Below are 14,635 nucleotides of genomic sequence, written 5' to 3' on the forward strand. Positions count from 1 at the left end.
CAGCCTTCCAGGTAGCCCTCCTCTGGGGTCGCCCTTTAGTGCCAGCTGGCTGCCTGCTAGCACCAGACAAGTTGGGTCTGGTCGTCTTATTTCTGCAAAGAGGCTATGGATTAAAGGGTCCTCTGTTCAGTACGCCATGCTCCTAGCCTATAGAGTACAGTGGAGAAAATACATGAATGTAGCCAACCTAAGTTGTTATTTTTTGCCTGATAAGTAGTAGTAGTAGTAATTAAATTAGTGGTGGATATAGTAGTGGTGGTGAAATTGGTACACCCAATTGGCCATTTAAGATTGACATTGAAGGGATGAAGTTGTCAAGTTTACTCACAGCCAACATTTAGATCCATGACCATTTCCTAACCATATGTTTGAATGCAGGACCCACCTGCCCCTTTATAAAGTACAGTACTTAGGCAGTATAGGTGACCTAAGCCTTTGACCAAGTATCTATAATTGAATGCTAGCAATATAATGTCAAAAAGCAGAACTGAGACGTCTAGTGATTAGTGACGTACCCGGTTCAAAAACAAGCAGAACCGAGACACGAGCTTGTAAAAAGCATACAATGGCGCCATCTGTCGGAATATTATTTAAGCACGTTAATAATATTTCATGAATACATTTATTTTACACAAGAAGGCCACTCGAGAGCGCCTTTGTATCAGTATGAATTCCTATTTGCCGTGGCTAACGTTAGCACGGTTAGGGGTTAAGGTGGTGGTTAATATGCTAGCTAAGTAGTTAAAGGGTTAGGTTTTGGAGTTGGGTTAAGGTTAGGGTTAGCTAACATGCAAAGTAGTTGCAAAGTAGCGAAAATGCAAAAGTTATCCATGAAGAGGTTCGAACACACAACCTTTGGTTTGCTAGACTTTCGCGTTAAGTAACCTACTGTCTTTATCAGTGATTGAAATGCACTGTATACAAAATCGTGTACTGCACACGAAAACATATACTTGTTCGTGTGTCTGTCACACATTTCCAATAGGCAATTCGTGTCTATTTCACAATCTGTGAGACTGGGTTGTTAGGGTTTAGTGTAGGAACGTCCCAATGACACTGGATAGCAATGACCATCAATACGGCCAGGCCGACCAGACTACCATTCCATAGGAGAATGAGACGGATCTTCTGTATTTTTAAAAATGTATCTGCAAGGCAATTGTCAGTGTTGACAACATTCACGGAATTATGTAGTATGATAAACTGAAACAAATCCAATTGATCATTTTTCTTTCTAATTTAGGTGAGTATTTTGGAAATGTAGATGCATATACTTCGGAAAAACACCAACCAAAGAACTATAATACGTATATAGATAGCACCAATAACGATAATAAGAAAAGGGGAATAGATTTCTATCATCATCCAACTACTGTAGGAAAGAAAATACAAGTCCCATGATCACTGGTTTAGTGACGTCAGAGTTTACGTGCGTCACACTCCACCAAGTGATCTTCCTCTGGTCGAGTATGCGGTTGTCGAGTGTCGACGGTTGTTAAACTGCATTCCCGGTGTTAAGCTGTAACCGGAGCCTAGATGCGCGGTCAGTTTCTAAAATTGAATTCGGTCAATCGCGTCAGAGTGTGACATCCTAGGCTGAGGTCGGGAAGGTAATAAATGGCCCTTCATTCGCATCTGTCATGTGCGCTTTTCATTCTGTAGATAGCCATCACTTTTCCGCTACACATTCCTCTGTAACCTGCAATTCAGGTTAAAACATGTGGCTAACGTTAGTTAGCTACCTTTTATTTTGAGGATGTGGTTGTGTTTTGTCAGTGATGACACAAGTCGCTAGGCAGCTAACAAAATCAAGAGGAACAGCCAGTTACTATACACATGGTGTGATAACTTCACGTCTTTATTGTCAGGGTTCCAGAAGTTCAGTTTAACATATTTAATCTCATGTTTAATTTTTGTTTAAATATTCTGATTTTACAGTAAGTAGTCAGTCATAGCCTATACCTTTACGTTAATGCCTATACAGGAGGTTAGCTCTCCAGGAACAACAGTTGGAGAGTCCTGCTTTAGACATTGTTCTGATTTAAGAGTAATGTGATCATGTTTACCATTGCCACAGAAGTCTATAAAGTATATGATAAGAATATGGATGTCTATTTTTAGTAAGGCTGCTGGAGACCTTTCCTCTAAGTAGCTTCCAACCTGAAAGGTCAATATCCTCTGGTTTGCCATGTTGTGTAGGCCAGGCTACCACAGTCAGCCTGACTGTTCTTTAGCCCAAATAATAGGCTCCTATCTCTGCATTGATTTTGGAGTGAAAACTTTCTTATGTAGAACACACATGGGGTGTATTCATTAGTGCCAACTGTAGTACAACTATTTGCAACAGAACGTTTTGCCATGAAAACAAGTTTCTTATTGGACAAGTTCAGGAGTTCACTTCCTGTTTCTTCCCCTTTGGTTCCTAGTGAATAAACCCCTGTTTTTCTTTTTCCACAGAGCAGAAAGTTAATATTAGGTCACAATTTTGCGATATCAGTTAAAAAATATTTGCTTGAAAAGATAGCCCATATGTCTGAAAACACTACACCCCCCCCCCCCCCCATTTAAAAAAAAAAAAATCACAAACACATTTTAATATCTATAAATAGGGCTACTCTATTAATGAAAACTACCAGCCGCATGGTGCTCAACCCTGCTGGAGTTTGGTCAAAACAACGCTTTGCTTCAAAAACATTTGGTCTGAACAGTTACTGACTGTTTTGTCTTCCTCTCTCAGCAGAGCAGCGGGAGGAAGCAGGACGTGTGGAAAAAGAGAGAGAGAGAGAGAGAGAGACTACTTAAGCTAGGAGCCGCCCCCTTTCTCTGACATGCCCAGTGTCCTGTCTGTGTTATGGAACAACATGTAACGCCCTGCGAGGATGCGCCCCCACCGCTGATGTACCGTGTGGAACGGCCTGTGTTCGATGAGGCCTACCTCCACACCCAGCTCCTGCACCCGAGAGAGAGGAGCCCCAAGACCATCAGGCAGAGACTGGCACAACAGCTCCAGTAAGCATCTACATCGAGTTAGTGTCCACAGACCTGTGTTGTGTTTAATAGTACACACTGTAGCAAAACGTTTTGCAACAGAAAATGGAAAACATTTGTGGTTCTTATTGGACAGGTCCAGGTAGTCCCACCCTGTTTCAGTCTGTTTTCTGCCGTTAGGCGCCTAAAGAACACGACCCTGTTACAGATCTGAACAGACTGTAGCGTTGTGTTCTTCAATCCTGGTCATTGGGACCCACAGTGTTGTTCCAGCCCAGTAGACATACCTATCAGTGTTTTGATGACCGGGATTGAAGAACATTGCTGAGTGTGTGACTGGGATGTGGAATTATGCAATACCTTGTTTCAGGAAATTTGTTGCGACTCTAAAAGCTTATGTGAAGTTATGATTATTTTTTTATCTGACAATGTTTGTCTAGTATTACACTAGTAGAAGTACACACCCATTTACTTGCTGCTAGGAAGCTTCACTAATAGATAAGCTGATTAAGCACACATACACACACACACCTACTCACTCACTCTCTCTCTCTCTCTTCCCAGCTGCTCATCAGAAAGGGCCAAAGCCATTGCTCTGAGCTTCCTGCCCATTTTAACATGGCTGCCGTCCTACCCTGTCAAGGAGTACCTGTTTGGGGACCTGGTCTCAGGCCTCAGCACGGGGGTCATGCAGCTACCTCAAGGTCAGTGGGGTTGGAGTCAGGGGTATACTGCTGCACTTCTCAGAATGGGTTTAGATTCAGGGGCGGCACTTGTCAGAATGGTGCTCGTTTTAATAAAGTTATATCGAAGCTGAATCATTGTTGATTGTGCTGAATGTTTGTGTTTTTTCCATTTAAAGCGACTAAAACTCAACAACACGTGCCAATAAATAGCCTACCAGTTTGTGCTTTGATTGAAATCAAATACAGGTATGGCTTGTTGTTAACATGTTAACACTCACGAAACAGTAGTTACACATCATTCAAGAAGACTCCATATTCCCATGAAATGGATTAACAACGCAGAGATCAAATGTCTGGTTTGGCAGATGCAGCTTGGAATGTCACCTGTAAAACATGACAAATTGTCATTCACGATAGGCTATCACCATCACTGACAATTTTGACGTTAGGAGGGTCTAATTTAGTGCTTGAGGGTAATAAAAAAAATACATGTGGTAATGCCAGATGTTGCCTTTCTGACGAGATTGTTTTATACTAAACAAAAATATAAACATGACATGTAAAGTGTTGGTTCCATGAGCTGAAATAAAAGATCCTAACAATTTTCCATACACACAAAAAGCTTATTTCTCTCAAATGTTGTGCACAAATTTGTTTAGATCCCATTTAGAGCATTTTTCCTTTGCCTAGATAATCCATCCAGCTGACAGGTGAGGCATATTAAGAAGTTGATTAAACAGCATGATCATTACACAGATGCACCTTGTGCTGGGGACAAAAGGCCACTCTAAAATGTGCAGTTTTTTACACAACACAATGCCACAGATATCTCAAGTTTTGAGGGAGCGTGCAATTGGCATGCTGACTGCAGGAATGTCCACCAGAGCTGTTGCCAGATGATTTAATGTTATTATTTTTACCATAACCCACTTTCAACGTCATTTTAGAGAATTTGGCAATACGTCCAACCGGCCTCACAACCGCAGACCAGCCCAAGACCAACAATCATCCAGCTTCTTCTGATGAGTATTTCTGTCTGGAACAAAGCCCTTTTTTGGGGAAAAACTCATTCTGATTGACTGGGCCTGGCTCCTCAGTGGGTGGACTGCGCCCTTGCCCAGTCATATGAAATCCATAGATTAGGGCCTAATATATTTATTTCAATTGACTGATTTTCTTTTATATATGAACTGTAACTCAGCAACATCTTTGAAATTGTTGCATGTTGCGTTTTATATTTTTGTTCAGCATATACAGTACCAATCAAGTTTGGACACACCTACTCATTCTAGGGTTTTTCTTTATTTTTACTATTGTAGAATAATAGTGAAGACATCAAAACTATGAAGTAACACATTGGAATCATGTCGTAACCGAAAAAGTGTTAAACAAATCCAAATATATTTGAGATCCTTCAAACTAGCCACCCTTTGCCTTGATGACAGCGTTGCACACTCTTGGCATTCCTCAACCAGCTTCACCTGGATGCCAAGAGTCTGTCTTCACTATTCTACAATGTAGAAAATAGTAAAAATAAAGAAAAATCCTGGAATGAATAAGTGTGTCCTGACTTTTGACTAGTACTGTATTTCTTATGGATCCCTATTAGTTCTTGCCAAGGCTGCAGCTACACTTCCTGGGGTCCATCAAAATTAAGGAAGTTGTACAATTATAAAAACATTTCACAACAAGTCCCTCTTTGTGGCACCTGACCACAGGGCTATGTTTTGGATGACTGGCTGCGAATGTTTATTGAATTGTTTAATTTCTGCCTTTCCTATTCCAGACATTCTGAAATTCACTAAAGCATCCCATGTATGTAGCTTTAGTCTTTCACTTTTCAATTATACAGTAGTCCAGGTGCGACAAAACTAGAACCTGTAGGATCTATTAAGAAGATAGAGCAGCGCTTTATTATTACAGACTTCTCCCCATCTTAGCTACTGTCGTATCAATGTGTGTATGCACTGGGTAGTAGAACATGATTCCATCTCTTCCCCCTGTCCTCTCTCCCCAGGTCTTGCCTATGCCATGCTGGCTGCCGTGCCTCCTGTGTATGGCCTGTACTCCTCCTTCTACCCCGTCCTGCTCTACACCTTCTTTGGGACCTCTAGACACATATCGATAGGTGAGCAATCCTGACGACGGAGCTCCAACTAGTGCAGAGGAAGTCACTTTACACTCTTGAGCTGTATAATGTGGCTACCCAGGAGCGGAGTCGTGTTCAGTGTTATAAACTGGGTGGTTCGAGCCCTGAATGCTGATTGGCTGACAGTCGTGGTATATAAGACCGTATACCACGGGTATGACATAACATTTATTTTTAATGCTCTAATTACGTTGGTAACCAGTTTATAATAGCAATGAGGCACCTCTGGGGTTTGTGATATATGGCCAATATACCAGGGCTACGGGCTGTATACAGGCTGTATACTCCGCGTTGCGTCGTGCATAAGAACAGCCCTTTACCCGTGGTATATTGACCATATACCACACCCCCTCGGGCCTTATTGCTTAAGTAAATGTTTTGAAACGTGGAGGTACAGATACTACCCAAACGTCTCTAATAAGAACATTGGTTTTTGTTTTCCCTTGCAAACTGGTTTGTTACTTTGTGCTCTACTGAACACTACCCCTGCAGCTTCCCTGTGGTGATGGATGTTACTCCTACTGGGATTTCCAATGAAGTAGTCCTGGTTGTATTCACATAGTTTTCCTGTAGGTCTCTACCCCTGGACAGCCGTGACCTTTTCACTTCTTCTTGGCCAGAGTTTTGTATTCCGGTGGCTGTGCCAAGTACAGACTGACCATTCCAAACCACATCAACAACAGGTGAATTCCAAATAGCACCCTATTTCCTATTTGGTGCTCTACTGTTGGTCAGAGCCCTATGGGGCCCGGGTCAACAGTAGTGCACTATGAAGGTAATATGGTGCTATAGGGGACTCGGCCTTCTCATCCACCCAGGGAGCCCAGTCAATCAAGAGTCTGGGTTACCTCTGAGAGATTGATCTGTTCAAGAGTAACAGATAAAGTGGCCAGAATAATAGCCAAAAAAATGTTTCATGACACTTCAGGAAATGAGCCAAGTTTTGAAATGGTTTACTTTGGGAATTGATCGGTGTCCTTGTTAAGTTTGGGTGAGGTCAGGTCTCTTGGCATATAGTGACTCCATCTGTTGCACATAGACGGGCTAGATTTATGGGAACATTCAAGGCATTCATTGGCCTTGTCTCCAATTTCAGCCGTCACGTTTGTCTCCTTTTGACTACTCGGTGAGTCAGTGAATCACATTAAATACTTCAACAAGAAAAGAAGAACTAAAACCGTCTTGGAAATAGTTAGCGGCAGCAGTTGTAACAAAATGTCCTCCGTCCAAATTGTGGCCTTAAGGAGGGCAGTTGCTGTAGTAACTTGCGACTGCCTTCTCACTCTGAGGCAGGGATGAAGGAATATTTTGGCACCGTTCAAGTCTTGGGCAAAAGCCCGTGTCAACATCTCTAGTAGCAAACGTAACTAGCTAACACAAGCAAACCTGACCTGGAAATGAGAACACCTTTTTAACATTAGTTTTTACATGGCTTCATACCTCTTTTACCAGACACAGAGACTGGCCCCGGCAGAGGCGCCTGGACTGGGTTCACAGCTGTTTGCACTGGTGTGGCACTGATGTCTCCCCTCTCTATTAAACCATTACTGATAAAGAACCTGGCACCTTGGAGACTGACTGATAACCTCGAGGGAAATGGGGAGTGCTGTGATAATTATTTGACCTAGGGGGAGTGCCAAAGCTACCAAGTCAAACTGTTGTATGAGTCAATGTCATGAAATAATAATAATAATATATGCCATTTAACAGACGCTTTTTATCCAAAGCGACTTAGTCATGCGCGCATACATTTTCCGTGTGTGTGGCCCCGGGAATCGAACCCACAATTTTGGCGGTGCATGCTCTACCAATTGAGCCATACAGGATGAGGCAATGGTCAGTCAGACTCAACTCGCTGAAGAGAGAGTAGATCATAGTTCATTTCATTCAATTCATTTATACTTCTATTATTCTGTTTTATTTCAGAGTGATGTCATCATATTCAGTATCAATAATAAGCTGCCAGGTGTTAAGCCCTTTGTCTGTGTCCCTGAACCCTATAACTCCTAAACCCTGTCCCTTAAAAGCCCATACCCCTAAACCATTAACCCCCAGGGGGCCGAGTGTCGGTTGCTTTTCGCTCCTCTCCTGTTCTTCATTGGTCAGTTAAGGTCACTAATTAGTAAGGAACTCCCTGGCTGTCTAGGTCTTAATTGGACACATTTTGCATTTACATTTGAGTGATTTAGCAGACGCGCTTATCCAGAGCTACTTACAGGAGCAACTAGGGTTAAGTGCCTTGCTCAAGGGCACATTGACAGACTTTTCACCTAGTCGGCTCTGTGATTTTGTACCAGCGACATTTCTGTTAGTGTCATAACGCTCTTCACCATTAGGCAGCCTGCTACCACAAATTGAAAGGAAATAGCAAAAACAGATAACATTCAGCCCTCCAGGAGTTGAGTTTGACACCCCTAATTTTAAGGCTGTGCTCTCTGCAGGCACGTTTGCGGTGATCAGCCTGATGATTGGAGGAGTGGTGGTGAGGGAGGCCCCTGACTCCATGTTCACCATCCAGGCCCTGAATGGTACCTCCACCAACACCACCGTCTTCATTGACACAGAGGCCCGTGATGCCAGGAGGGTCCACGTAGCCGTAGTCCTCACCACCCTGGTGGGAGTCATACAGGTGGGTTACACTCCCCTCTTCCACCTCCCCTCAAATAACCCAGCATTCTCTCTGCTGGACAGTAAGTGAATGAGACCACTGATTATTCCATGTTGCCACTAGCTTCCCCACCACTAGTCAGTCTCTCAATAAGAGGTCAAAGTTTTCATGCTGAAGATAAGGATCATCCCATAACCTTGGGGTTTTTGGTTTCAACAGGTTGCTCAGCGCTCACTGTTTACTCAGCCATAGTGGGATCCACAGGACCGCAACTTAGTTGACCTAATGTCAACATACTTTATCTATGTTGACATTTATTATGCAAGTAAATCGTCATCATCTACTCTCCCCTTGTTTGTCTCTCTCTCTCTGTCTCTTTCTTTCCTTTCCCCCCAGCTGGTCCTGGGGTTGTTGCGGTTTGGCTTTGTGGCCATCTACCTCACGGAGCCCCTGGTACGCGGATTCACCACGGCCGCGGCCGTCCACGTCTTCATCTCTCAGCTTAAATACCTGCTGGGCATCCAGACCCCGCGCTTCAGTGGGCCCCTGTCCGCTCTTCACGTGAGTCACTGACGGGGCCTCAGAGGCCTCTGCCGCTGGATGGGGGCCCCTGCATGAGGAATGGAGTGGTTAACTTTTAAACGGCAGCAGACAGGAAAGTCATCCACATTATAGGAGTCCGTGGATGTACTCTGCTGTAATAAATGGGTATTAGGCCTAGTTTACAAGCCTGCATGATTTAGTTATAAATCGACAAATGATTAATTCTTGATAAATATAGATTGTGAGTTTTATGCAATGCTCTCGGGGACACGGACACACTCCCAGGTCTCTCACACCCCCTCTCTCCTCCCAGAGTGTTACAGCCGTGTTCAGTGACATCACCAGCACCAACGTGACCACGTTGATTGTGGGCGTGGTCTGCATGGTGGTCCTCTACTGCGTGAAGGACCTCAACGAGCGCTTCAAGAAGAAGCTGCCTGTGCCCATCCCTGGAGAGATCATTGTGGTCATGGTCTCAACGGGGATCTCCTATGGTCTCAGTCTGTCAGAGAACTACCAAGTGGACGTGGTCAGGACAATTCCATCCGGGTAAGAGAAGGACTTTTCACACTACTGGGCCGATCCAAACCAAGCTGTACTGAACTGGCCTTCGGCCCAGCTAAACCAAACGGGTTACTCTATGCATCCTACATGGTTACTAGAACCTGAAAAGCACATTGTGAGAACCCAATATCCTAGCCAGTACGGTTCAGGTCAGCTCTATAGTGGGAAAAGGTATCGGTGGCATATTATGGTCCAAAAAGTGTTTAGTGAGTCAAAATGCACAAGTAACAGCATCAGAAGACATGTACTGTACAAACAGTAGTTACTATTCAGTCAACTTTTCAGACAATATTTATTTGTTTCCAGGCTGCTTCCACCTGCAATCCCAGACTTCTCTCTGTTGCCCAACTTGGTAACGGATTCTATCGCCATAGCGGTGGTGGGCTTCTCCATGGGAATCTCTCTGGCCAAGATCTTTGCTCTGAAACACGGCTACAGTGTGGATGGTAACCAGGTCAGTTTCTCCACAGTACTGTAGCCATTATAGCCTTAGAGAGTGGAGATGTCAAAGAACGTCATAGCATTTCCCCCACTAATGGTTAAGGTTAGGATTGGGGGGGGAAGCTGATCCCAGATCTGTACCTATGGGATACTTTACCCCAGATTCTAACCCGTTGGCTCTGTGTTGCCCTGTAGGGGCTGATCCTAGATCTGTACCTATGGGATACTTTACCCCAGAGTCTAACCCGTTGGCTCTGTGTTGCCCTGTAGGAGCTGATCCTAGATCTGTACCTATGGGATACTTTACCCCAGAGTCTAACCCGTTGGCTCTGTGTTGCCCTGTAGGAGCTGATCCTAGATCTGTACCTATGGGATACTTTACCCCAGAGTCTAACCCGTTGGCTCTGTGTTGCCCTGTAGGAGCTGATCCTAGATCTGTACCTATGGGATACTTTACCCCAGAGTCTAACCCGTTGGCTCTGTGTTGCCCTGTAGGAGCTGATCCTAGATCTGTACCTATGGGATACTTTACCCCAGAGTCTAACCCGTTGGCTCTGTGTTGCCCTGTAGGAGCTGATCCTAGATCTGTACCTATGGGATACTTTACCCCAGAGTCTAACCCGTTGGCTCTGTGTTGCCCTGTAGGAGCTGATCCTAGATCTGTACCTATGGGATACTTTACCCCAGAGTCTAACCCGTTGGCTCTGTGTTGCCCTGTAGGAGCTGATTGCCCTGGGTCTGTGTAACTTTGTCAGCTCCTTCTTCCACACCTTCGCCATCACCTGTTCCATGTCCCGCAGTCTGGTGCAGGAGAGCACCGGGGGCAATACGCAGGTAACACACACATACATAGATGCATAGTCACTTTAATAAGTCTACCTACATGTACATATTACCTCGACTAACCGGTGCCCTGCACATTGACTCTGTACCCTTACCCCTGTATATAGCCTCGCTATTGTTATTTTACTGCTGCTCTTTAATTGTTACTTTTAAGGGCTTGTATGTAATCATTTCTCTGTAAGGTCTACACCTGTTGTATTCGGCACATGTGACAAATAAAATTAGATTTGATACAGTGACACACACACCCATCCTGTTTGCTGGGCCCACACTGAGTGTATGGCCATTAACATGACACAGTTGTCCTTTCATTACACGTGTCACCTCATAACGGGAGCTAAATTGGCGCCGTGAAGCCATAAAGATTAGATCAACCACAGACGCTTCTGTGCAGACTCAAGGAAGGCTAAATGATAGGTGTGTTAACGTACCTTATCTCTCTGTGTGTGTCTTTGCAGATTGCGGGTCTGTTGGCGTCTATGGTGGTGTTGCTGGTGGTGGTGGCCATTGGTTTTGTCTTCCAGCCTCTGCCACAGGTGGGTGTAACTGTTACCGACCAACTCCAGTAGCCTAGATAATTGATATTTGCATCGAAATGTCCAATCCTATTCTTTTGAATGGTAATTCACCCCAACTCAACCCCGATTTCCCCCCCCCCCCCCCCCCCTCAGACCGCGCTGGCTGCCATCATCATGGTTAACCTGCTGGGGATGTTTAAACAATTCAGGGACATCCCTGCCCTGTGGAGGACCAGCAAGATCGAGTTGGTGAGTCTGGACCGCAACACAACTTCTGATTACGTCTGACCCAGAGTCATTTCAGGAAGTACACTGAAATTCCAATTATCTTAAATGCTTTTCGATGTAGGAAACTTGGAATTTGGTTTACTTTCTGAATTGACTAAAATGTAAACAATTTAAATGATCTGACCGCACCATGACCACATCGCACCAGAAAACCCAATCGGACAGATTCCTCCAGTACATGTCATGCTATGGAAGCCTGGTCCCAGATCAGTTTGCTATGGAAGCCTGGTCCCAGATCAGTTTGCTATGGAAGCCTGTTCCCAGATCAGTTTGCTATGGTAGCCTGGTCCCAGATCAGTTTGCTATGGTAGCCTGGTCCCAGATCAGTTTGCTATGGATCATATGGTCATTGCATGACAGTGACTGTAGGAGTTGGATACACAGCACAAAGAGATCTGGGACGAGGCCTATACTATGGATCTGTAACCATTGTTGCTTTGGTCTGTATGTCTTCCAGGCTATCTGGCTGGTAGCCTTTGTGGCCTCTGTGCTGTTGGGCCTTGATCTTGGACTTCTGGTGGCCTTAGGATTTGCCATCCTGAGTGTCATCTACAGAACACAGAGGTACTAAACCATCCTACTACTTCTGAAATATATTCAAGTTTAGTATTAAATATCCTCTTCACGATCACTGGTAACCATTTCATATCACCAGCTTCATTTGGAAAAAAGTTTGATTTTTGGGTTGAGTCATTTCAGGTTTAATCTGTTCAATGGAAATGTATGAAATAACGGTCATAAAACATTTCAATATCTCTCGCCCCCTTCTTCTCCACAGCCCAAAGAGTGTGATCCTGGGACAGGTCCTGGACACAGGCCTGTACTGTGACGTGGATGAATATGAAAAAGTAATATTGTGTCATTTTGTGATAATGAGCAACTCTCTATATGGTCTTAGTTGCAGGCACTAAAAAGCTAGGTCTCATTAAAGTATTGAACAATTGCCTAGCGATAGTTTGGCACAAAAAAATTGTAATGGCGGACAAGGTTTTTATAAATGAACTTTTTAGTGCCTGTAACTACCCTTGGATAGAATGAGAAAGTACATGGTGTTGGATGAGGAGTGAGACCTGTGATTCTGCCTCTGTTCCAGGCAGCTGAATGCACAGGGATTAAGATTTTCCACTCAAACTCTTCAATCTACTTTGCAAACAGTGACCTTTATTTGAACGCCCTCAAAGAGAAGGTAATCTCAGCTGCCGTGTGTGTTTCTGTGTGTAATTTTTGTCCGACTATGTTACGGGTTAAGCACTTTAGGCCTAGCAAACTAGTCCATCTCTCCTGTAGACTGTAGCTACACTACAGTTCAGTGAGGGATCCTTGCATTGGAAAAAACCAGCTTGGCCCATCCTGTCTCGTCATATTTAAACGTGTACAGACAGGAGTGGACCCCGTACATCTCCAGGCTATACGGAAAGCCCGAAAAAAAAAAATCAAGAAGGAGAGCGCTGAGAGGGAGAGCCAAAACCACAAGTCACCACGAAAAATGAGTGCTGTCGTCAAACTGGTGAGCCCATTCAATATGGGATTTTTCTACTCTGTCACTCACAATATCGCTTTGGTTTACTTCCCCTGCTTCTTGTTGAAACACGCCACATATTGACACTGTAACCAGAACACCAGAATTGAAGGCCTTCATGTAGTCATTTTCTAAGAGGATTTTGCTGTTAGCGTTGTTGTGGTTGGTTTGAAGCCAAAAGAGGTGTGATTGCATGGTACAATTTTGGTCTCCTTCATTCTACTGTGTGATTGGCTAACACTATTGGTCTCGTTCATTCTACTGTGTGATTGGCAGACACGATATTGGTTTCCTTCATTCTCCTTTATGATTGGCTGATACAATTTCGGTCGTCTTGTGATTGGGCCAGGATGTGGAGCTGGGCGTCACTCACGAAGTGGTGGCAGGGGGCGGCTCCCAGAACCACTTGGAGGTGCAGGGGAACGGGCAGGTGGCCGAGACCCACACAGAGTCAGACTCTGAGGAGACCCGGTTCCTAGAGCCCCTCTGTCCTGTCCACACCCTCATTCTGGACTGGACCCCCGTCAACTTCATCGATTCTGTGGGAGCCAAAGCAATCAAGTTGGTAAGGGACCTTATCTCGACTCGCAGAGCACTGGGGTCTGTTCAGAAGTGTAACATTACAGAACAGATATGCCTTTCTGTCATGTAGAATTGGGTGTAATGTCAGCTTTGTTCATGACATTTCTATTGTAATGTTGGGCCCTTCTGAACAGGACTCTGGTGTTACTGCTGATCACCTCTTAAGTTTCCAACTTCCTCATTTCGTGGTGTTCTCATGACTTTTTCTCTCTGCAGGTGATCAAGGAGTATGCAGCTGTGGATGTGTGTGTCTTCATCGCCGGCTGCAGCAGTGAGTTATAACATACTGGTCTAGATTACTATTAAAAAACCTGAGGGTAGCTGAACTAGAGGTTGTTTAAGACACTAGCCTGAGCAACCATAACACTAGTCAGTCAGATACAGGCCTACCTGCCAGCTGTGTGTTGATTCCTAACAGGAACTCTGCTGGCTGAACTCCGCACCCTGCAGTTTTTCACCGGGGTCGTGACCCCAGAAATGGTCTTCCCCACCGTCCATGACGCCGTATTGCACTGTCGGCGCCGGACTGCCCCGCCCACCATCCCTGCCATTCAATGACATTGTCCGACGGGGGACATCAAGGGGGAGGGGCCACAGGGATCTAAGGCTGCTCTAAAGCTGTGTTCACATTGGCAGTTTGAAGTGACTCAAATCCTTTATTTTTTATATATATATATATATATATATATACACACACACACACACAGTCTGAACAGCAAATGGATTAGGATATTTCTAGCCACATTTCAAACCATCTTCATAGGTGGTTTGAAGTCAGATACAAATCTGATTCCTGGCCATCTGACGTGTTTGAACGGTGAAATCTGATTTATTTGCCCTGAAGGTGTTTTTAGACTGTTATTTGGCATCTCTTGATGCTTGCTAGCTACTCTGACAAGAACGTGG

The 14,635-nt window shown here is 44.5% G+C and overlaps 1 protein-coding gene across 2 annotated transcripts; it reads left to right on the forward strand.

Moving 5' to 3' along the window:
- The first annotated feature begins 1,449 nt into the window (after window positions 1-1,449).
- Window positions 1,450-14,630, forward strand: LOC106576505 (prestin). Of its 2 annotated transcripts, none has more exons than XM_045700085.2 (18): window positions 1,450-1,610; window positions 2,738-3,009; window positions 3,553-3,692; window positions 5,692-5,802; window positions 8,265-8,452; window positions 8,828-8,992; window positions 9,288-9,523; window positions 9,845-9,992; window positions 10,700-10,813; window positions 11,281-11,358; window positions 11,494-11,589; window positions 12,086-12,192; window positions 12,407-12,476; window positions 12,722-12,814; window positions 13,007-13,135; window positions 13,497-13,712; window positions 13,946-14,000; window positions 14,148-14,630. In XM_045700085.2, the coding sequence occupies exons 2-18, from the start codon at window positions 2,852-2,854 to the stop codon at window positions 14,285-14,287; spliced, it is 2,244 nt and encodes a 747-aa protein (XP_045556041.1). In that variant the 5' UTR covers window positions 1,450-1,610; window positions 2,738-2,851; the 3' UTR covers window positions 14,288-14,630. The 2 variants fall into 2 exon arrangements, with proteins under 2 accessions (XP_045556041.1, XP_082820193.1); XM_082964067.1 differs by having other exon boundaries at window positions 1,470-1,610; window positions 2,741-3,009.
- The last annotated feature ends 5 nt before the right edge of the window (window positions 14,631-14,635 follow it).

This window comes from Salmo salar, chromosome 17 (assembly GCF_965601325.2).
Source record: "Salmo salar chromosome 17, fSalSal1, whole genome shotgun sequence".
NCBI lineage: Eukaryota > Metazoa > Chordata > Actinopteri > Salmoniformes > Salmonidae > Salmo > Salmo salar.